Source organism: Lithobates pipiens, unplaced genomic scaffold, assembly GCF_037356315.1.
Source record: "Lithobates pipiens isolate NorthernLeopardFrog02 unplaced genomic scaffold, aLitPip1_a1.2 Scaffold_19, whole genome shotgun sequence".
Lineage (NCBI taxonomy): Eukaryota > Metazoa > Chordata > Amphibia > Anura > Ranidae > Lithobates > Lithobates pipiens.
In genome coordinates, this window is record NW_027507764.1 from 85,008,959 (window position 1) to 85,033,282 (window position 24,324).

At 42.4% G+C, this 24,324-nt stretch overlaps 1 protein-coding gene across 14 annotated transcripts in view; it reads right to left on the minus strand.

Moving 5' to 3' along the window:
• Window positions 1-24,324, minus strand: part of ABI1 (abl interactor 1) — a 137,175-nt gene that overhangs the window by 70,173 nt on the left and 42,678 nt on the right. For all 14 annotated transcript variants that reach the window (XM_077491005.1, XM_077491007.1, XM_077491006.1 and 11 more), the window contains exon 2: window positions 7,069-7,236. In XM_077491005.1, the coding sequence (XP_077347131.1) occupies window positions 7,069-7,236 (168 nt within the window). The remainder of the gene's footprint in view (window positions 1-7,068; window positions 7,237-24,324) is intronic.

Sequence of the window (24,324 nt, forward strand, 5' to 3'; positions counted from 1 at the left end):
TAAGGATAAAAGTAGATCCAGCAGGCTGGTTGTACCCAAGTTGTTCCACCAACTTGGTACATTCAGCTTGCCCCCACGAGGTTAAAAATGTAGTTTTGTTCCTGCTGAATCGGATAAGATTCAAACAGTCTATGGCAGGCCTTAGAGCTGGCATGGGACAAATGCTCCAACATGGAGGTATGCCTGTTTTATAAATAAAGCTTATTACAGGTTAAAAACCAAGAATGCCGGAGGAGGCAAGATCTGCACACCTGCTGCAACCATAAGAAGCAGACTATTCCTTCTGTTGGATTTGTACTCTATTTTAGTATTGAGGGTGAAGAAAGCTGGTGTGTTTGAATATTCAGAGCCTCAAAGTAAGTGAAAAAGAGCTGGCTTAACTGGTTTATAAAGAGAGAGAGAGATAGAGATATAAAAAGAATTTACACAGTGAAAAAAAGGACTTAAAAATAACTGGACCCAAGACCATTCACTTCCCTTTATAAAAGCAGAACATCAGTATTCCATTAAAAATAAAGAAAAAAGCAGCCTTTGAGGCAATACTCCGACAGTACATCTTTGCTACCAGCAGATGTCCTCAGTCTCACAGGTTAAATGACAGCCAGCAGCATGCAACCCACTCTCCCTGTGCCAGGCTGTCCTGTACCTGCCCCTTGCCTGTGACTGAATAGTGAAGTAGCATATTGATAATCTCATCTCCTACACTCGCATTAACTCATTGGCAACATTGTGCTTCATAGGCAGCATCTTACACTTAAGTCCTGCTATACAGGGACAGCAAAAGGCCGATTTTTAGTCCAATTCAGGTACTTACAATTTGTGCATTAAAGCTGAGCTATTAAGTGTAGGAGTAGAGGAAGAGACTAATAGCTTGCTCACCAAGCAGCCAACGTTGTTCCTAACAAGCAGTAAGAGCTTTAAAAGCGGTTGTAAACCGCTGGATTTTATTTATTTTATTTTTTGTTTTTTGTCTTCTTCACACCCTGTAAGGTAAAATGCATACTGGCACATCATGTTAAACTTGCCTTAAAACAAAGCCCTCCCACGTCAAGATATCAGAGCCGCAGTGGGCCCCCATCTTCACCCATCTTGCTTCCAGGTTTGTGGACTTTTGCTCTGTGACTGGCCAGAGCTGCAATGACATCATTCCCGTGCATTCGCCTGGGAGCAGCCAATTACAGCACAGGGCTTGGAAGGAAGAAAGGGCTGTTCCTTCAGAGTACATGTGCCATTTATGTTACTGGCTGCATGTAAATATCTCGTAAACAGTGCACGTTTAACAAATATTTACAGTACCCATAGGTAAGCCTTATTATAGGCTTACCTATAGCTAAAAATTAAAGGAAAGTTTACTTATTTAAAACAAACCATGCCTGACCTCTCTAGATGCTAGTGAGAGGCATTTCTAGGGCTTTCCAAGCATTTGATCACTGCGATTGGTGGTCTTTGTCGATGTGTTTGGGAGTCTGTCCCAACAAATGGATGGTAAACGGTGACAGACAGGTGCAGTTTGTGGCAGCGCAGTCACAATGCTGGGGGAGCGGAGCTTACATGCCCCCAGTACAAAACAGCAGCACCAGCTGTACACAAGTATGGCAGTATGCGACAACTTAAACACTGCAATAGCTAAAAACGGCAAACGTTGAAGTGTGCCCTTGTGGCGCTTATGCCACAACATCTTCATGGGCCTATGAGAATGCTTATGTTTGAATGTCAGTGGCACTTTGGCTCTGGCAGTGATACTCCAATGATGCTCAAAGAGGACTCTGCACATTACAGTATGCATTTAAATGGGGGGGGGGGGGGGGTGGAGCATAAAATATTTCTGGGGGAGGGAGAGTCCAGGGCTTTAATTTGCTGGTCTGGAACATGCTGAGTGTAATATATTATATATATCTATCAGCACAAGACGAGAAGTGAGGGGGGGAAGAAAAAAAAATGCTGCCAGAGAAAAAACGGGAAAGCTTTATAAAAGAGGAACAATGAGTATTTATAGGATTGTGTTCTCGGAATTGCTCTGATGACAGAGCTACACCACAAGCCTCGTCCACAACAGCACTAAAAGGTTTGTGGCATCTGCCAAGCACCTCCTGACTTTTAGGGGGCAAACGAACGCACTGAGCCAACTGGATCGGTACAGACAAGTACACTGCCTGAAGTCACACTGGTGCAGACTTATCTTCAGTGTTCAAAGTCTGTATGAACAGAACCTTAATGCTGAAAGTTAACCCGCTTCTATTTTTACCCTCTGTGGTTCCTCAATTACCCCCTCATCAAAATAACATCAACTTAACCTTTGTGTTCTGCTGATATTTTGTATTTAGACCCACTGAAATCTGGATCTCAGTGCTTCTCTTTGCAACCCAGTGAGATTATGGTGGTATAGTAGGGGCTATAGAGTGCTGTACATTTATTCCCATTACATCATAGCACCCTGCCTCAATACTCTTCAACAGCCCTCAAACCTGATGCAAACAGTGGGCTGGTTCTTGGGAAGAGTTACGCAAATATCAAAAACACATTGGATGGAAAAAAGCAGAGATTGGAACACTGGCTGCCTTGGGGATGCTGCTGTTGCTACAGGTCATTTCCTCAGATCCCTACCAAGAGTCCATCACATTACACATCGGATGTGTACGGTACCTTTACATCCATCCCTACATGCACATTGCACGCAATTATGTACTTACTGTAGAGCCCCCCGAAGAACCCTTTCCAGGCAGCTTGAATGGACAGAGCACTTGACCAGGGACTGATTATGGCGCTTCCCACAAAAAGGCTTCTCTGGCAATTTTAGGACATGCAAGGAGATATTTTAGAGCGGGGGTACTGAACCTTTTAAAGAATGGAGGACCACTTAAGTGATTTGGTGGTGGTGGGAGAGGGCAGCTTTCAGCGGTTTCAGGAGGAAATAGGAGAAAATCGGTTCCTGTATGTCACTCTCCCGGTCCCTCCTGTCAAAGTGTGAAACGGAATGTGCCACGGAAGCCGCATGGGCCCCCTGGAACATGGGGCAAGGTCACTATTGCAACCCCTGATGCTACACTAGTGGTTGGGGGTGATAATTGCACATCTCAACTATAAGTTTGAGCATGCATAGATACTGAAGGAACAGGTTCACTTTTTACAAGGAAAAAAAAAAAAAAAAAAAAAAAAAAACAACCCTCACACCAAATGAATAAAGTTAATTCTGATACACTCTGTATTTTTGCTTAAGGAATTAAAGCATCAATCTAAATGTCAAAGCAGCTGCATTCACTTGGGTCGCAGCAAAAATGGAAAAATGTTTTATTGCAGTTGGAGATTATGCAAATTTTAGTCATGCTCCAAAACCGAAATTAAACTAAATGTCAGCAGATGTGGCCCAGCCCTTCATAGATATATACACACACACACACACACACACACTTGCGCTCATAAGTTTACATACCCTGGCAGAATTTATGATTTCTTGGCCATTTTTCAAGGAATAAGAATGCTAAACATGGATTTTTCACTCATGGTTGGCATCTGGATGAAGCCATTTATTATCAATCAACTGTGTTTACTCTTTAAATCATAATCACAACAGAAAATACCCAAATGATCCTGATCAAAAGTTTACATACCCCAGTTCTTAACACTGTGCATTGCCCCCTTTAACATCAATGACAGCGTGGAAGTCTTTTGTGGTATTTGTGGATGAGGCTCTTTACCTTCTCAGATGGCAAAGCTGTCCATTCCTCTTGGCAAAAAGTCCCCAGGTTCCTGTAAATTCTTGGGCTGCCTTGCATGAACTGCATGTTTGAGTGGCTCAATGATATTGAGGACAGGCGACGGAGAAGGCCACTCCAGAACCTTCACTTTATTCTGCTGTAGATAATAACCTTGTGTTTTGGATCATTGTCATGTTTGAATGTCCAAGTATGTCCCATGCGCAGCTTCCTGGCTAACGAATGCAAATGTTCCTCCAGAATTTTTTTTGATAACATACATCTTAGCATCAATTTTGACCACATTTCCTGTGCCTTTGTAGCTCACACATCCCCAAAACATCAGCAATCCAGCTCCATACCTTTCATCATAGGACACCTCCAAGTTTCACAGCAGGAATGGTGTACCTTTCATCATAGGCCTTCTTGACTCCTCTCCAAATGTAGGTTTTATGGATGTGGCCAAAAAAGCTCACTTTTGGTCTGATCACTCCAAATGACTTTGTGCCAGAAGGTTTGAGGCTTGTCTCTCTGCTTTTTGGCATATTGTAAGCGGGATACTTTGTGGCATTTGCATAGTAATGGCTTTCTTCTGGCAACTCGACCATGCAGCCCATTTTTCTTCAAGTGGCTCCTTATTGTCCATCTTGAAACAGCCACACACCACGTGTTTTCAGAGAGTCCTGTATATCACCTGAAGTTATTTGTGGGGTTTTTCTTTGTATTCTAAATAGTTTTCCTTGCAGTTGTGGCTGAGATTTTAGTTGGTCTACCTGGCGTGATTTGGCTTCAACAGAGCCCCTTATTTTCAACTACTTGAGAGTTTGAACACTGCTAATTGACATGAATTCATTGGATGTCTGAGAAATAAGATAACGCTACAGATATGTGCTCAGCTCAAATTTCATGAATCCGGTTTATATCCTCTTTAAATCCCCATACACATGGAGTGAATATCAGCCATTGCATCACATAACCACCCACCCACCTCCTCCAACAGCACTGCCCCCCCCCCTTCACAGTCACCCACCTAGTAGTGTTCGCTACCCCTTTACATCACACAACCCCCCCCCCCCCGCCCACACACACACACACACACACACACAGTAGGGCTCCCTGTACATTCACATCAAGCAGCAATACTGTATTATCACATCATACTACACAGAAACAACAATGCTCCCCCATCATTCATTTAATTAAGGGGTTGATAAAGTATTTTGATGCTGATCCTGCAGAGCCAAGTCATCTGCCCCCCTCCTTCTACTTTACCCAGGTACACAGAGTGGAGAGCGGGAGGCAGGACAGCTGGAGAGCAAGAGGCACAGTAGCACTGGGTGGAAGGTGGGAGCGGGAGTTAACTTTGTATATTAAAGCTGGCAACTGGTTGCTAGGACCGCTCTGTGTTCTAGCAATCAATCACCTGCTGGTTTATCTGAAAAGTAGCTCCCACCCTCCAGCCATAGTTACTGTACTCTCCCATCTGTCCTGCTGTGATAGCAATTCTTTTCTTGGGCACACCTATCCATTCTTAACCAGTAAAATGCTCTTCTCCGCAAACTCGCTAGAAAAAAGAAAAAAAAAAAAAAAAAAAAAAAAAAGGAGAAGAAGTAGAATGGTGCTGGGTTGGTGCTGGGTTGAAATGGACAGTTCTAGATTAGAGCTTGCCACATTTGCCTAGAGAATATGCTGCTCAGACAGCTACAAGAAAACAAAATGCTCATGACCTCCTACTATAGACTAGAACAGCTAGTTAAACCTTGAACCCCAACAAGTCACTAGAGCCTACTGGATCAATGAATCGAAAAGCCCTTCATTGGCTCTTAGGGCCTGTTCACACCACAGAAATGCCGTCAGGATGCATTTCTACACGCGTTTTCAAGTGTCTATTCCCCTCTTGGTTTTTTCCCAAAGTTACCTTTTCCAAAGAACCCTGTAATGTATTCTGGTGCATTTGTCATGCATTTTGCTACGTTCCAGTGCAGTTTCTTACAGACAAAAAAAATCCATCTACTTTTTTTTGACTGTTCTGGAATGCAGTCAACTGCCACTGAAATCCACGTTTTTGATGAAGTAAAAAAACAAAAAAAAAAAAAAAACCCTGCGCACTGGACAAAACCGCACATTTTATTATTATTTTTTTTTTTTTACAGGTGAATAAAACGTTCATTTATTATTTTTTGTTTCCGGTGCCTCCAATGCAGACCTAGCCATGTATTTATGAGCCTGTATGGGCAAGCAGATACAACCCAGCAGGAAGACTCAACGAACTACCACAGCACTGTGGTAGTTCATTGAAAATGACAAGCCAACAGCTGAAAAGGCTGTCGGCACTGTAGCTTTCCAGTCACAGAGGATTGTAAATGAGCGACGTGGCCGGGCAAATTTGTAAATTGTGACAGCTAATGGGAGAGCAGGGGGATCATTCGGGGCGGGGGGCGGTGTACTGTCATATGATGTTACACCCATATTCAGGGGGTGCTTATACCAATCCCTACAGTTGCAGAAGAAGCTGTGAGCTTGATTAAACCACTTCATCATGCAGTTTATAAAAACGTACCTTGGTAGGCAAGCGGCCAACAAAACACTGGAAAGGGTGGAGCTTGCAGCAACCCAGACCAAAAAAAAAACAAAGCAGTCCCAACTTGGAAGATCTGCATTTGAGAAATGCATTATATGCCATACACTGGTAAACATCGATATACAGAATCATCAGAATTTATAAAAGCACAGTCCTACAAATGACCAGCACGTGCAGGGTGTTTGTAGTGATAAAACATGGAGAAATGTGCATGTATTGCAGACATATGCTTTTATAATCAAAATATAAAAACGTGAAGTATATTGGTGCAAAGACTTATCCAATCACGCTTTTAATAGACCATTTCTTAGATGTGCAACTCAATCCTTTAAAAAATAAATAATTAAATAAATGAGACAGTTTAGCATCATTCATTAAGAATAAAACACCTGAGGATTAAATACAAACCTCAAAATTAAAAACTTGAATGTTTGTCATGGCATTCCTGTAGTTCTCTAGTAGTGATGAAAGAAATTCATTACATTCTGATAACTTATGGACATTAATAAGCAAATGGGGTGAACACATTTCAAAGATGGAGTATTCACTTGTAATATACAGTAGTTTTTTTTTGTTTTTGTTTTTTAAAGCATGCATAAGCATATGCAAACAGACATGTTCTCATAAATAAAGTGGTGTTTAGGGGTTATCCCAAAGTACCCATCCAAAAAAATAAATAAATAAATAAATAATAATAAAAAAAAAAAAAAAAAAAACACGTAGGAACCTCTGCCATACCGCATGTGATGGTGGTATGGATGCATCCTTGGCTTACATGCCTCAGTCATTCCTTACCTGGGAGATATGATTAATGGACGATTCCATCCTCCGCAACTGGGAGGCCTGGATGTCGAGCAGCTGCAGCACATTGTTGGCCAACGCATTGATCTGGTAGGCGACACTGGCCAGGGACTGGGTGGTGTAGGCCTTGGTCTCTTCTAGTGCTTTCCGCTTGTCTGGAGCCTGCGGGAGGAATGAAAAAGAGGATATTAAAATGGGGTGCATGGGACTGAGCTAAAGGGTTTACATACAGGTTTGTTGGTACAGGAGTATCATTAACAAGTAGATCCTTGGTTTAAACTACATCACTGTAGTCTAAACCTCACTGCTGATGAACCGTGTAGGGGATGGCCAGCTATGGCATTCTAACGTACTACTTGCCGATGCCAGCGGTGTTCGCTAACCATCAGCCCGCTGCTTCTATTGTATTGTCAGAGCCTGATAATCCTTTTAATAAAGACATCTTATATGGATCTCACAATGGGAGTAGACTGTACGTTTAGGTTTTAGAGACATATCATTTGCCAAGAGGTGACCATCTCCCTCCTAGTGGAAGCTGAGGCTCTGCGGAACACCATGCATTTTTAGCCATTATAAGTTTTGGCCCAACGGTTCCGGTAAGAGGCTTATAGTATATCTACTACTACTACTACTACTATGGTGGAGGTCTGTGCGCAAATAAGACGGACAATATCCACTCATTTAAGGAGTGATGAATTGCAGAGATAGAGAAATATATTATATAATATATTATATTTTATTTTTTTTAAACACACGTCATTCCCCACATAATCAACGTATGAAAGTCCCATGTGCAAACATGCCTCGGTTCTATTTACCTTATGAATGTGCAAACAGACATTCATCTAGCCCTAACCTTGCATGACTCGCATACTTCAAATGCTTTTAAATCACAGTTGTGACATCCAACCTCACACTGCCACAGGGACATTCCATGTTAACTCCTGACGTCCACAAAATGAAAGCTGTGAAATGAATGTGGAGAGCACTACACCACGCCAAAATGACAAACTTCCATTTAACAAGGTGTGATTGTGAAGAAACCCAAGGCAATCAGTGAGAAAAAAAAAAAAAAGTTGTCTTAGCATGCCCAATGTAATATTCAGAAATATGTATTCTGACTGCTAATCCATTGCTTACTACACCCCATTAATTTTTCTATTTTTTGCCATTTGAAGCTCCCTCCAGTGCTACCTGAACATCTGAAAAGATAAAAACGTTGTGCATTAAACACACAGATTCTGCACACCTCTGAAATCTTAAAGCTGTACTAAACCCAAAAGCAAACTCTGAATATATTGCAGCTTACTAATTCTTAGATGTGATGGTCTGTTTTTCAAAAGAACAAGATGTAGCAGTTAGTGGGTTGAGATAAACCATTTACCATTGAAAGGGGTGCTGACAATCATCAGCTTTTATGAACAACCTTTATCACAAAAGAAAAAAAAAAAAATGTATTGTAACCATGCAGTTAAGCTTCAATTTGTTAGTGTATCTAAATCGGCTAACACATCTAACACTCCCTTTCCCCCAGATTAACAATGCTAGTGCCCAAAGGTGCCCCCTGTGATCCATTGGCACTCTAATACAGGTGGTGTGTTACTGGCCAAATCAGTTGTCCGATTGACCAACTGGAATGCCCAAGTCAGGGCAGGACTCATTTTGCACTGTGTACATTTCCCAAAACCAACACAAAGTAATGCTGCACTTTAACTCTAGTTCAAAGGAGTATTACTCTTAGAAACCCAGGCTAAATAATGGAAGGCTGGAAGAGTCCAGGAATATTATTCAATAGAGGAGTCTGGGGGGAGGGATGATAGGAACTGAAGGATGGAGGGGTCCAGAGAGGAGACCTCAGATTGTTCAGGGTTTGCATGGGGTGGACTTGGGGACTGAATGGAGGTGGGTGAGGGTGGTGGGCATTGGTTTGAATAGGGAGGTGGAAGAGGAATGGGCCAGGAGCCATGTCCGTCTGATGTTGAGTTTTGGTGATCTGGGGTTAGTGACCAGGAGCATTTTAAGACCTATAGGGTGGTTGAGCAAGAGAGACAGTGGCCTTGAGGGAGGAGGAACGGGTTGTGGAGGACATCAGGCAGTTTGACAGCCAGCTGGGGAACATTGTCACATCTACATTAAAAACCAAAATAAAGTGGGCGCTATATGATTAACATCTAGCACATAGTGAATATATAACTACCCAGGGCCCTCTCCTTCTCCCCCAACCATCCTGGGGCCCCTCATCCCCTTTCCTCAGTAGACATGGACACCACAAATATGTGACCAGGCTGCAGAGTGACCAATCAGGGGCATGGTTACCTGCATATTCCCGGGCCAGGGTGGAGATCTCCTCCCAGGAGAAGGTGAACTGTGCATGGATCAGCGCCAGCAGGATCCCGATCACCGCCAACAGCGTGGCGGCCCTCACAGCCCAGGACTGACTCCCTACAGCCAATCACGGGAGAGTAAGTTGACAGACCGGGCAGCCATTTCCTTCCTATTGATGTGGGGACACACCCAACTCCTCCACACGGCCCCCCTCACCTGCCTCTGCCGCTATACCCGGCTCTCCTCTGGCCATCCTCCATTATACATGTCTGGAAAAGGTGCGTCCGCCCTGAACACTTCCGGCACCGTTGGCTCTGCTCTCCTCCCCAGAGCTCCAGGGTCCACAAGCCTAGCCTGGCCGCAGCTGCCGCCACTCATCAGCTGCAGCGCCAGCATGGACAGGCCAAGCCACCCTTCAGCTCTAGCCCTCCATGTCCAAGCCAAAATGTGCGAACAGCGTGGCTCCTCACGGCCATTATTATAAATGTGACAAGGGGGAGGAGCTGCAATGACATCAGCATACACCGCGATTTAGCTTCTCTCAGCATTGATGCAGAATCGCAATGCATCGATGCGCAGATTATATTCCGCACCCCTAATTTGTGAGCTACAAAGGCACACAAAGTTGATGGAAGAGGAATGCAGTATGTTATCAAAAAAATAATGGAGGAACATTTGCATTCATCATGCATTAATTCTGGGTCTTTCCGCTTAGCGCCAGGCGTGAACAACTATTGCTTGACGCCCCAGACATGCAAATTTGTTAAGCCCTGTGTTAGAGTAAGGGGGGGGAGGAGGAGGAGGAGGAGGAGGAGGAGGAGAAAAAAAAAAAAAAAAAAAAATACCACACACACACACTATATATCATACTTACCTCCACCGTGCAGCTTGTTTTGCACAGAGTGGCCCCGAACCTTCTAGTGCCCCCCGGCGGGCCTCCTCCCCACATCTGATCACCGCATCAGAGAAGCGATTCCTTGAGGGGGTAACCTTGTGGGCGCGCTCCTGAATCCACCATTCGGCAGCCATAGAGACAGAATACAGGACTCTGCCCCACCCCCCGGTGCTCATGTCATTAGATTGACAGCAGCGTGAGCCAATGGCTGCGCTGCCATCAATCTGTTCAAGAGCCGAGAACCATGGGCATAGAGAGAGAGAGTGCGTCCCCGACGAGTCAGATTTGAGGGTTCAGGTAAGTAAAACGGGGGGTGGGAAGGGCTGGGGGGCTGGTCACTGACGGGTCTTTTTTCACCTTAAGGCCCGATTCACACCTATGCATTTTCAGTGCTTTTTGCAGATTTGCACTACAGGACGTGTTCCATAGGAAACCATGGACTGTAGTGCAAATAGCACTAAAAATGCATAGGTTTGAATCCAGCCTAATGTATAGGATGCATTGCACAAAACATTACCACCTCCAAGCAGATCGCAAGGCCAGTACATTGGAACGTGGTGCAGGAAGAGCACACGGAACAAGCCTTTCCAGTGCCGAGATCTGGCGTGAACTGCCCCCGAGATGCCCCATGTAGTATTTTTATTATGTATAATTACGCAAACAATTATACAAAAGTGGACCTTCAGGAATCTTCACTTGGAGAAACTATAAGGAATAGAAGATAACCTTTGATCTGTAGCTGCAGCTCCACTATACATGTTAAAGCATGTCATTGCCCAAAGCTTACACTACACAACCATCACCGTGCACACCACAGTGCTGACTCACCGACATGAAATTCCGAGAAGACAAACACATCTTCTCCTAGACAGACTTGTGGAACAATTACTGCCCCAGTGATTCTAAAGTCAAAACTTATTTTCACCCTAACGCGTTCCATGAGTTTGGGCAAAAAACAGCCCTCTACCTGTTCTCCCCACCCCCATCCCTAAACCCTCAGCTGACTCCGATCCAGCACTGGCTGCACAGGTACCCCCTTAAGCATCATGCTGAGGGGGTACCCAAAGCAGGGAGAGGAGAGAGCGCCAGCAGGGAGACCGCCAAAGAGGAAGTGAGAGCCCTCTGAAAAACGACTGCACACAGCAGATTCGTACAAATTTTTATTTTTAAAAAAGGTATAACCTTTAGTAATCACTTTAATACAGGGCAATTTCACTGCCTTCCTGACCAGGCCAACTTTCAGCGAAAACAAAGAGAAAAAAAAAAAAAATTCCAAATATTTTTTTTTTCTCCTTCAGTGATGTGCGCGGATGAGGTTGCACCGATAACCCGTGCCCCAATTATCTGTGTACATGTCTCCTGTCAGGATTGCTGGTTACCGGCTCTGTTTTCCTCATACTGACAGCGTGTGAGGAGAGAACTGCAGATAAACAGCACATCTGTTTACATTGTGATCAGACACAGCTGATCACATAATAAAAGGGCCACTGTGATAGGTCCTTTACCGCAATCACAGAGCGTGCCGGACGTGTCTTTCGGTGGATAAAGAAGATTTTTTAGAAAAGGTCAGCTGACCAATCCAGCTGAAGTTACATTCTGAAAATGCCAATTGCCTGGCTAACATGCCCTCAACATTTTAAAAGGTCACAACTGTGTCTCAACTGTGGAATTTCCTTAAGATTTGCCTTCATCTATGTAGAGCAAGGGTCTGCCTGATTGCATACAAAATTTAAGAGGTGTTTAGGTATGACCTCATATTATAGGTTTGGTAAATCTAAATAAAATAGTACAAGAAAGCTGTAGAGCGTATGGCCGGTGTTCTATCAGAAGAGGTAACAGACTCGGCCGCAGTAAGCCTCCAGTCAGAAGGGGGCAGCGGACATCTTTTTACACCCACTCAAGTCTTCCATTTTCCACTAATTTTTACCAGTAAACTGAGCTTTTATAGTGAAATACAGTATTGTGAAATCAGTCAGACTCTTGATGTTGAAAGTTAAAAGCAGCAATGTTGTCAGATTAGCAAACCTGTGAAATCAGCAGGCTTGCCGCTGCATTTAAAATTCATCAAAAAGAGTCTGGCGGAATTCAAAATACTCCATTTCACTATATAAAGCTCAGTTTACTGGCAAAAATTATTGGGAAATGACAGTCTTGGTTAGGTGTAAAAAGATGTCCGCCATTCCCCCCTGACTGCATGCTTACTGTGGCCAAGTGCGGGGTGTACCAAGATGGAGGTGACGGAAGGTCACTTACATTACCTATTCTGATGGGTCGCGGTATTATGATAAAACACCAGTCTTACTATAGAATGAAAGTGTGTTGGGTTGTCCAGGCACACCAGACTGCCATGCACAGTTTGACTTATTACACCTCAAAATATCAGTGTGAACACCCCCTAAAAAACTAAAAAATAAATAAAAATACACACACCCCTCACAAAAGTGAACTCTATACAAAGTATTGGACAAATATGCCGCACTTTGTACTCTTATGAACGGGTAGTAGACAGGTCACCTGAACAATATCAGTGTTGTAATAAGAAAAAGGAACTCCATCTGCCACCCTTAGCTTTACAGAGTCTTAGTATTTCAGTGAAAATGAACTCCTATCGCGGGGAATGCCACTGATCTGAACTCCATCTGTGCCGACTTCTGGGATAGGCGGACAGCCAATGACACCAGCATGAAATTGTACAGAACGCCCCCGTGTGTCCTAAGTCTATGTACAGAACTCCCAAACTGTCATAGTACAAGGAAGCAGCATTTGATTTTTTCCATTTTAGATCATCTTCCACCTACAGGTAATTTTTTTTTCCCCATTAAAAAAAAAAAAAAAAAAAAAAAAAAGGATATAGTTAGGAAAAAAAATAAAAAATTCTCTTCACTTTAATGAAGTTCATGCATAAAATAGTAATTGGATGTGCTACTTCCTTAGCATGTCCTACACAAGCCTTTAGTTGCACTTTACAAAAAAGGGTCGGGGGGGGGGGGGGGGGAGTTGGAATACATATAAAAAGGAGGGTTACCCAAACATTTCATATTCCTTATATGTGCCTGCTGTACCATGTACTTGTATGAAAAAATATCCTGTTCCAGGGTGGGATTTGGACTTGCTCTTGCTGGTAGTTAGAATAATTACTATTCGCAAACAAAATGAAGGTTTCCCCTTTAGAATAATAAAGCTGTCAGGTTAGTAAAACCACGATAACAGAACCGATTCAATCATACAGTTTGTAGTGTACATAGATTGGCAATACAATGGGAATATTCCTGGTTGCTGTGAAATGGTGTGAATGCATCAATGCAGTGCATGTTATCAAAAATGTAAATATTGCAGAATATACAGCCTCATGCTACATAACTAAGCTCAATTTCATGCTGAAACTAATTAATGTATCCTAAATAGAAAAAACTATCTTTAGATAGACTTTTACTTCAAAAGCATTTTATTAAAATAGATTTGATAAAAATCATTTGGATTTAAATAAGAGAATATGTCCTGTTCTTTGTATGGATTCCTTTGTGTGAAATCCCTGGTGTTCCAGCCAGTCTCTGCTTTAAAAAATAAAAAAAAATTAAGGCGCTCAAAGAGCTATACAACACTAGGCATGAAAGCACAGTGTGGTCAGTTTTCTGGTTGTGTTGGGAACTGTCTGTTCTCCAATGAGTAGACTTGTGCTGAACCCATCTGCTGGGAAGTTGTGTACTGCTGTTTCTCCTCCCCCAGCTCTCCGAGCCCCTTATGCGGTGGAGAACAGAGTGTATGTGATCACGTATAAATGCCTTTCATTTCCATTTTAAAAATGAATGGGCTGTTTTACAAGGTGAGGGTTCCATATACTTCAATATAGCTTATACCAGGCTCCAAACTGTAAACCAAGGGGCTGGATGTGGCCCTTGGGTCATTATTAACCCAACCCATCCCCCACTGCCAGCAACAGTGGGATATAGTTCCTTCTACTCTATTCCTCCCACCAACGATGGGGCACTATTCCTCCCACCAAGCCTGAGCCAGGTAATTTTCTACTCCCACTGGCCATAGTCTGCCCCCCTAATGTTTGAACAGTAAACTGGCCCTTTGTTTTTCAGGTCTGGAGACCCCTGGTGTATAAAATTGCTACACAATACTGTAATTGATGGACATTAAAAATGACCTTTCCTCATCTGCAGAGCTGTAATTTTCTGTAAAATGCAATATGGCCACCTGAAAGTGTCCTGTACACATTTGTGTGCAGAATGCCCCCTGCCACCCCCACCAGATAGGTCATAGGCTCATTGATTTTCCCAGAAGTCTGCACTAAGATACAAGTCAGATTTTGGGCATCCTCTGCAACATTTTTTGGTGAGATGCTGCCAAAGAGAAAATAAATCACATCTAAAAAGGGATGCAGACTCTGCCACCTTCTTCATTAGAATCCTGCAACTGCAGCAGCCGATTGGAAATGATTTAAAAAAAAAAAAAAAAAAAAAAAAAAATCTCAGATTCATTTTGCACATGGACACAAAACAGCTACTTCTTGGGAGTTACACAAGGTAGGATTCTGCAAATGTTTGTTAAAATCCCTGCAACGTACATAGATCACCCAGAGGGGATAATTTTTCTCAATAAAATGGCTTCCACAGGTCATGTCCCCTAAAAATGTGCGACAATGGACGGCTTCCTTACAACCCTTCAGCTGGACGGTCCTTATACTGGAATGTGAAAGACCTGCAGGAAGGGTCACGTTTCCATGGTGGAGGGGCCTCCTTGTTCTGTACAAATCTATGTAGCTTCTAAAAACGGTCATACCACGGCCTAAACTTTAGAAGCGCCAAGGAAGAGTTAACACAACTGTTGCTTTCATTATTCAGCTGTCTTTTTACAAGAGGCACCGGGCAATTTGTATGCAGCCTGCACAATATTTTACTTGCTGCTCCATCCTGGAGATGCTGCTTGGAATACCAGCCTCATCTTCCGCTTATTTATCACTGCTAAGAAGGTGGCTGTTTTCACAGATCACAGAGCCTCTGTATAGCCCTGCTGCACCCGGTCCCTATTACACGGGTCCAAAGGCTGCACAGCCACCCAATGAGCACTTCATACTCTTTACAGAAAGAAAATTGAAGCCATTTGTAGTACAATATTCATAGGGAAAAAAAAAGGCAGAACTTCCAAATATGAATTTTTTTTTTGCTTAAATCTAAGAATGGAAAATTGTGTATTTTTAATTAAGTGGGGGAAAAAATACCAATATAAAATTGTGTTCAAACTGAATACTACAAATCAAATGTAATAATTGAAAACACATTGGCGGAGTCATTCTTAATACGCATCGTGACTTTTTATTGTCATGCCGCATTGTGCGAGAAAAATCCTGGCAGCCAAGGGACAAAATGAATCCAGCTGTGTTGTGTTGCAATACAAGGACAACGCAACTCACATGTCTTTAGAATTGTCCGGTTCACACCAACATGCTGGTTTGGTGTGCCCTGGTTGGAAAATGGAACAGGTCGCATTTAAAGTGTCTGTAAACCCTTATACTGTGTACACACGACCGGACTTCGACGGACTGAATTCCGCCGGACTTTGGACGGACTTCCATCAAAATCGGACTTGTCTACACACAATCACACCAAAGTCTGATGGATTCGACCGCTATGATGTACGACCGGACTAGAATAAGGAAGTTTGTAGCCAATAGCTGCCCTAGCGTCAGTTTTCGTCCATCGAACTAGCATATAGACGAACTGATTTTTCGACCGGACTCGAGTCCGTCGGAAAGATTTGAAACATATTTTAAATCTAAAGTCCGTCTGATTTTGACAGCAAAAGATCAGACGAAGCCTACACAGGGTCAAATTGTCCGACGGACTCGTTCCCATCAGACCTTTGCTGTCGAAAAGTCTGTCCGTGTGTACACGGCATTAAATATACCCAGTGAAGTCCCTGGTCTCAGGTGATTCAGAGGCTGAACAAATCCTCCTACATAAGTGGTATGCTTTTATCTGCTGTCTTATCTTTTCTACATCTGTTCAAAGTGTTGAATTTTAAAACTTGTCTGAGCGTTCAGAAAAAAAAAGGGGGCGAGGAGCTGAAGTTACACTCTGCAGAGCTCAGTGAGGAGAGTTCTGAACGTTGATTGTAGAGAAGAGACACACCCACCTTCACATAGCACACAGCAGGAGGAACCCTCCCAGTTACCATGTAGCTCTTGGTGTCAGGAAAGCCTCTTACAGATAGAGGAATGAAGCAGCAGACAGAAATGGCGCCTAGTGCTCTGGATTGAGACAAATACACACTATAGAGAAATGGGCTTTGTTCATATTTCAGGTCTGAAGATAAACTAGCCCTATAAAAGTGGTTAAGTTCTCAGAAAGACCCCCCCCCCCCTTCTTGGTACCCACTGAAGCGCCATGGGTGATGATCTGTTAGTGCCCACGCAGCGGTCCAGTCAACTTCCTTTTTCTGCAGGGCTTCTGGGAGAGATCAGACCAATGCTCTGTGCTGGTGATGACCAATCACAATTGCTCTGATCTGTCCTGGAAGCCTCCAGAAAGAAGAGTGGGGAGTTCTGTAAGGTCTGTGTGGACAACAGCTCATTACCCACAAAACCAAGTACTGCAGGGAACGTTGAGGTTGTTGGTGCACACCCTAACCAGTAGTTAGTCCATTTTTATTTTTGGTATAATGTGAAATATTTTACATCATGAGAGAATTGTGATCTTTTTATTCTAAGACAAAAAAAAATATCATGATTCTCATTTTGCTCTAAGCATCATTCAGATATCACCGCTCAAAGTCAAAGACGTCATATGAAGTCCTTTGGCTGTTAGTGGTTGAAGACCAAGCCCTTTTCTGACACTGGTTGCTTACAAGTTAAAAATTGTGGTTGCTGCAATATTTTATGTCACACTGTATTTGCACAGTGGTCTTTCAAATGCAATTTTTCGGTAAAAGATACTTCTATGAAAAAAAAAAAAAATAAAAAAAAAAAGGAAGAAGAAGAAGAAAAACCTAACAGTTAAGTTAGCCCAATGTTTTTTGAAAATGTCTAGGCGTTTTTAAAAAGCCTTGCTGGAGGTAAATGTTAGTTTTGCATGTGTGCGCTGTAATATTTTTGTTCCACTTTTTTTGTATAACGCAAGAGATTTTACAGCGTGAGAATCGTGAGAGAATCCGGATCTTTATTCTAAGCAAAAAAACGGATTCTCATTTTAGCCAGAATTGTGCAGCTCTAGTATAGTTTAATACCAATTGTATTCCCAGATCATCTACATTGTAAGTTAAGCGAGATGCATAAGAAACATTACTACAATTCCCCAAAAAATAAAATACATTTAATAGTTACAATATTGAATTTTCATAAGAATAATTATGAATATTAATACCAACATTGCCGATTCTAAGCATTTACAAAATGAATGCCTTTTTTGTGCAGTGTGATTTGAGCCCATGCATAATGAATGGGCTCAAATCAATGCAAAGAATCAAATGCAATTTGAACAGGAATTGAATATGAATGTCGGAATTGCAAGCGGTTTCCAGCACCGCACCGATCCCACGCTCGTCAAAATGACTTCGGCCTGGGTTCTTACAGGTGTGGTGAGGAAAATGGCACGCCATTCAGACAAATCGTGGTGCATTCCTGCTCAAATCACATGATTCTTTGCAGTGCGATTTGAGCCCAGTCCTTTTGTATGGGCTCAAATCGCACCGCTAGAAAAAAATATAAATAAAAGCGGTAATTGGCATCCATATGAACAAAAAAAATAAAAAAATAAAAACTGCCATCTGTGCATCCATAACAATAATAATTCAGAAATGGGATTTGGTGCATCTCTTCCAAGAATTTGGGGGCCACATTTGAGTCCATCATATTCTGAATGGCTGAAAAGCGCTTCTGTATACTTTATAGTAGAAGATTATAGAATAGGACGGCACTATATAAAAATAATAAACCGCTGTAGTAGGCATAAAAATCAGAAAACGAGTTCCTAGCAGGAAGGAAGTCCCAACCTTCCTTTTACACAGGGAGTTTTTTTTTTTTTTTTCTAAAGACTTCAACAATATTGCAACAATCTTTCCTCTCCCCCCTCCCCATAGAACAGCTGAGCCAACAAACTAAAAAAGCAGTTTATAAAAACTCTCAATTGACACTTTCAGACTCTGCTGGAAGCCTCTGATAAAGTCCTACACACCACAATTGTCCTGGGCTAAAAATAGAGCCATACAGCGGTTTACTGAAGACTTCCAATGTTAACTGGAAAGAAATGGTTCTTTATTACTTGCCAGATGACCGTTGACTTCCTGGAGACGACGTGCTTAGTTTACATGCACTGTATTCATAAACAAGCAGCGGGGACACCGGCAACAACTAACCACCAGCACATGGGCACTGCTCATCACAAGTCAGAGAAACACAAAGCAACAACGTAAACCTTGTGTTCCCACACACAAAGCACTGGAACAAAGTAAAACTTATAAAAAGCAATGCTAACCACATAAAGTTATAAAAAAAAGTGCTAATGAACTAGTTTGTATTGAATTTGTAGCCAAAGTAAAAAATAAATAAACACACACCCATCTATTTCTACATTTAGCTGTACAGTATTTATAGGTTATGGTTATTGCTTTAAATCAGATTTTTTTTTTCAAATTTTAACCACTTGACAACTAGGCACTTAAACTCCCTTCCTAACCAGACCAATTTTCAGCTTTCAGTGGCCTTACATTTTGAATGACAACTACTCATTCATGCAACACTGTACAAATATGAAATGTGTCTTTTTTTCCATACAAATGGAGCTTTCTTTTGCTGGTATTTAAAGAGGAGGGCCAGTTTAAAAAAAAAAAAAAAAATAAGAATTATTTTTTTTTTTTTTTTAAAAGTCAGCAGCTGCAAACACTGTAGCTGCTGACTTTTAAATAAGCACACTTGCCTGTCCAGGGCGCCCGCGATGTCGGGCGCCCGAGGCTGACCAGTCCCTCGGCTCCCGGCGCTGCCATTTTAGCCAAGGGAAACAGGCAGTGGAGCCTTGCGGCTTCACTGCCCGTTTCCTACTGCGCATGCGCGAGTCGCACAGTGCTTTGTGAATGGGGCGCACTGTGTTCTGGGACACACAGTTCGACCCATTACCCAGAAGATGCCGCACGGAGGAGAGAAGACAGAAGATCACCGGAGGAGGAAGAGAGGCAGATTAGGACGATGTGCCTAGCAACAGGTATTTCCGGTAAGTAAAAAAAAAATAAAAAAAAAAAAAAAAGAGAAGGAGGCGAAAGAAGAAGAAGAAAGAAGAAGAAAAAAGAAGAAGGAAGAAAGAAGAAGAAAAAAGGAAGAAGAAGAGAAAAGAGAAAATTTGGTAAAAAGGGCAGAGTATGGGCACTACAGATCCAGCCCACAGCGCTGCTAAAAACGATCTCTCCCCCTCACACTGTGCAGATCGGTACAGAGAAGGGGGGGGGGGGGGGGGGGGCCGGCATGACATGACCTTGGTTTGTTTACAAGTGATTGCTCTGTCATTTGACAGAGTGATCACATGGTAAACAGCCGCCACAAGCGGCCATTTACCGCGGTCCATGATTTACTGGGTCTTCCGGACCCCGCAGTCACGGATGTTTACGGACGCATGCGATAGCAACATTCTGGGAGGACATTCATGGACGCCCTCCCAGAATAAGCCGACCACGCTGTAGCCGTCTTTCGACTATGGCCTAGTCAGCAATTGGTTAACATACTTTTGGAGTAAATCTATCCAAAAATAGTTTTCTATTTAAGATACCCCAAAAATAATATATTCAGCATGAAATGGAGCTTAGTTAGGCATCATGTATATTCTGCAATATTTACATTTTTTGGTAAACTGATTCAATGAATGCAAGCTGAGATAACAGGCACTGCATTGATGCATTCACACATTGTCACAGTAACCATGAGATATACCAAAATTCAAGAATTTTCCTTCATCCCACTGTTTTGCAAACCTATGTGCACTAAAAACTGTATGATTGAATCTGTTCTGATATGGCTGTTTTACTAACCTGACAGCTTATTATTCTAAATAAGAAACCTTAATTTTGTTTGCAAATAGTAAAGATTCTAACTACCAACAATAAGTCCTTACATTTAAAGAGCACCTGTCAGTCATTTCAGACCCATCATGGCAGCGCCTGTTAGTGGGCATCCACTCACCTGCTGCTGCCACGTCCCTCACCTTGTTGTGTCACTGCCTCTTTACCAGCTGTCCCATTAAAGGAAATGTTGGTGAGTCAAGAGCGGTTCAGAGGAGGAGCCGCTGCAGGACAGAGATGACAGTTGCTCTTTAAAAATTAATATTTTTTTAAATTGAGTCGATTTAGACCAAATCCACCCTGTGCCGTCCCCTCTCCATAGTCATTGCAAAAGAGAACTTGTCCTTTGTGCCTTACTTCCTATCAATCAGGGAGTCGCAAGAAATTTTTGGGGATTTTCCAGAGCTCCGGGATGGACAAACGTCCCAAACACAGCACATTTAAAAATACAACTAAAGACTCCTATAAAAAAAAAAAAAAAAAAAAAAAGGCTAAAAAAGTAACAAATCAAGCCTTACAAAAGTAATCTAAAAGGCTTTCTTAAAGCCCAACTCAGGTAAAAGTAAGTTTTCCCCAAGCAGCGGGTCTGTGCCTGCACTGCACGGATCAACTGCTTATTTATTTTTGTCTAGAACAGTGACATGTACTTGACTATTTTTAGCCCCTGTGGCTCCTGTAAGGTCTAGTGGTCTTGTGTGGTGGACTGTGGTGGACACCCATTGACCTGCTCTGGCCATGATGTCAGGAATAATCCACTGCTGGATTGTGGTGGTGGTGGGGGGAACCATTTGCAGGTGAAGCGGAGTATCAGGTAAGTATAATCCTTCCCCATCCCCCTAGCCAAAAACAAGCTGTTGACCTGTGCAGTGTGGGCACAGCTCCCCGCCATGGAAAAACCTTGCTTGCCCGGAGTTGGGCTTTAACCTTTCCTGACGGAGCCAAACCCTCCTACATTTGTGTTGCACACGTTCCCCTTCCCAGACACATTTACTGAAACCTCCCACTGAGCTGCAGTGGTGCCATTCCAGAAAGCAGTGGCTAGGACTGGGTGTAGCCATGGGACACAACTTAATAAATAATATAACTAAAGCACTGCGCAGACCCCCCAGTGCGATGATATCTGACAGCATAAACATCAAATTAAAAATATAAAAAGGCAATGCAGCGCTACTTCAAAACAATAAATTGACACTTAAGTATTAGTTCAAAACACCCTATGCAAAAAAAAAAAATAAAAAAAAAAAAAAAGCAAAAACACAAACTACCCAGCAAGACCAAATATTTTGAAAAGAAATATAGAAATTATTATTCACAATTTATATAGCGCCAACAGTTTACGCAGCGCTTTACAATGTATAGGGGAACACCACAATAGGTATAGGAGGGCCTTGCTCGTAGAGGGGGTGGTGGTACAAAAGGTAATAGCTGCAGAGAATGATTTGATGGGGGTGTTTAGTTCCAAAACATCTGGGGTGCCAAGGTTTGCCATCACTGGCCTAGGGGGGTTAAAAAAAAAAAACTGCAAATCAGTGTTGACCTTCTGAACCTCTTCCTAATAAGAATACCCAGTGGAGGAATATCAGGATAGGAGTTGGGCCCAAAAAAAAGGGAGGAGATATCAGTTAGGTCCAATCTGAGGTGAGCTGCCATCTTTATTCGTGAAGGATTCACGTGGTGTTATAAACAAAGTCACTGGATATATTTAATATAAAGACGAAGACGAAGACTATCAAGCACACACTTTATACAGTATATGTGAACTGTTGCACAAATTTACAGGATGTATGTATGGACATTCTATTTTGACAACCACCAAAAAAAGGTGTCACTTATATTGTCAGACAATTTTGGCAACAGAAGCTCATGATGTATGTAGTTTTCCTTCATAACACTAATACTTGAATGAGTTTACAGAAAACCAAAAAACAACCACAAAAAAAAAAAAAAAAAAAAAAAAAAAAAAAAAAAAAAAAAAACACACAAACCGGAGGGCGACACCATTATTGTTATATTGCATTTGTTTTGCACACTGCTGTTTTTTTTTGCTACATATTCAGGCTGTCAATCTTCATAGTAGCCATAGAGCGCAACATTATTGTGCATATCACATTTGTTTGCAGCGTATATAGCCCCTAGGGGGGATATTTATATTTTTAATATTTGTACAGTCTCTCTGGGCAGTTTTTATGCTGGGGTTTTGTTTTTTCACGTTGTATTCACACAGATAACATGTTTTATTTTTATTTTTTTGCCCACCTTACGTAATAATTTTGTATAGGGTGCTTTACACCAATACATAGCCTCCCTGGCGGTATGAATGTCAGATTTTTGCGCCTCAGGTAAAATTGTTTTGCATAGAAATTTGGAGCATGGAGGAGCAGAGGAAAGCTGCTGGCTGACAGTCAGCAGCTCTCTTCTCGTGGATCTGTGAGAACCGAGCCATTGGCGGTGTTCCGGCGCTCGGTTCACCATGCAGAGACACCGGGGGACAGATGCAGCATCTGTCTGATGCTGCAGCCACCTAGATAAAACATTTCTTTTTAAGTTAAAAAGCCTTCTGTGTGCAGAAGCCCCCCTAATACTTACTTGAGATCCCTCTCTGTCCAGCGATGGTCACGAGTGTCTCAGCCATTCCAGATTCTCACTCCCCGATTGGCTGAGGCACAGTAGTGGAACCATTGGCTGCTGTCAAAGTCAGCTAGCCAATTAGGAGTGAGTGGGGGCAGGGCTAGGTTAGGGCTCCATGCCTGAATGGACACAAGGAGCTGTGACTCGGCTCAGGTGCCCCCATAGCAAGCTGCTTGCTGTGGGGGCACTGAACAGGAGGGAGGGGCCAGGAGCACAGAAGAGGGACCAGAGAAGAGGACAATCCGGGATGTTCTGTGAGAATCCACTGCATGTTTATTTTTATAGGGGAAAGAAAACAAAAAACAATGACTTTACAATCACTAAGAAAAAAAAAAAGCTTGAAAACCAGCAGTGACAAAGCTTATAGCTCAAAAAACATTTTCCAATTTCCATAAGCGAAACTAATTTCTGGTTTTAAAAAAAATATTATATTGAACTATATGTATTCCTATTGTTCCATTTATTTATTTTTTTGGTGCTTTGACCAGACTTCCTCTTAGAGGGGAAAAAAAAAAAAAAATAATAGATTACAGGGCCAGTTAATAGTGAAGGTGTATGGCTGACTTTGGATAAAGGTTACCACACAAAAGTACGACTTAAAAGAAAAAAAAAAAAAACCTTTTGATTTGGATTGAGTGGAGAAGGATTAGAACACTTGTCAGTTTTTATTGCTGTCTGTACCTCCGTTATAGAGAGTTAGAGATACAGCTCCTTTTTAAAAAAAAAAAAAAAAAAAAATTTAAATATAGGTTCCCCAGAAACGTAAGAGGGGAAATCTCCCAATGGGGAAACTAGTGCTGGCGATTTTGAGGCGCAAGGAATTACCCCAATTTTCAGGCATTTCCTCTCACTTCCTGTTAGGCTATGGAACAGGAAGTGAAGGGAAATCTCCAAAATGGCACTCAGATAGAAAAAAAAAAAAAACCCCAGGGGTTATGACCCTTCCTTACTCTATACAAAGATAAATAAAAAAGGTTTTGCCTATAGTTCTACTTTAACAGGTATTGACATTTGCCAGGTAGCTCCACTGACCCACTTTCCTTGCAGCGTATTTCTTTCTCCAAATAGGCAAACGGCCTCATCGGATTGACCGGCCTGGCACAACTAAGACTTCCAATGAAGCCGTAACTATGGCTGCAGATGTGTACAGTCCCCCCACACAGTGCCGGGACAAGGGGTGGCTGCACCTGGCGCAATGGTTTATTGCAGGGGTAAGGGGCACCCTGACCCTAAAGGAAAGAGGGCGCAATTTGGCATCTTTGCGCTGGATGACCTTGTCCCGGCACTGCCCCCACACATTACATCGTATGATAGAAAATAACACACACACACATACATATAGTTAAGTCGTTTAG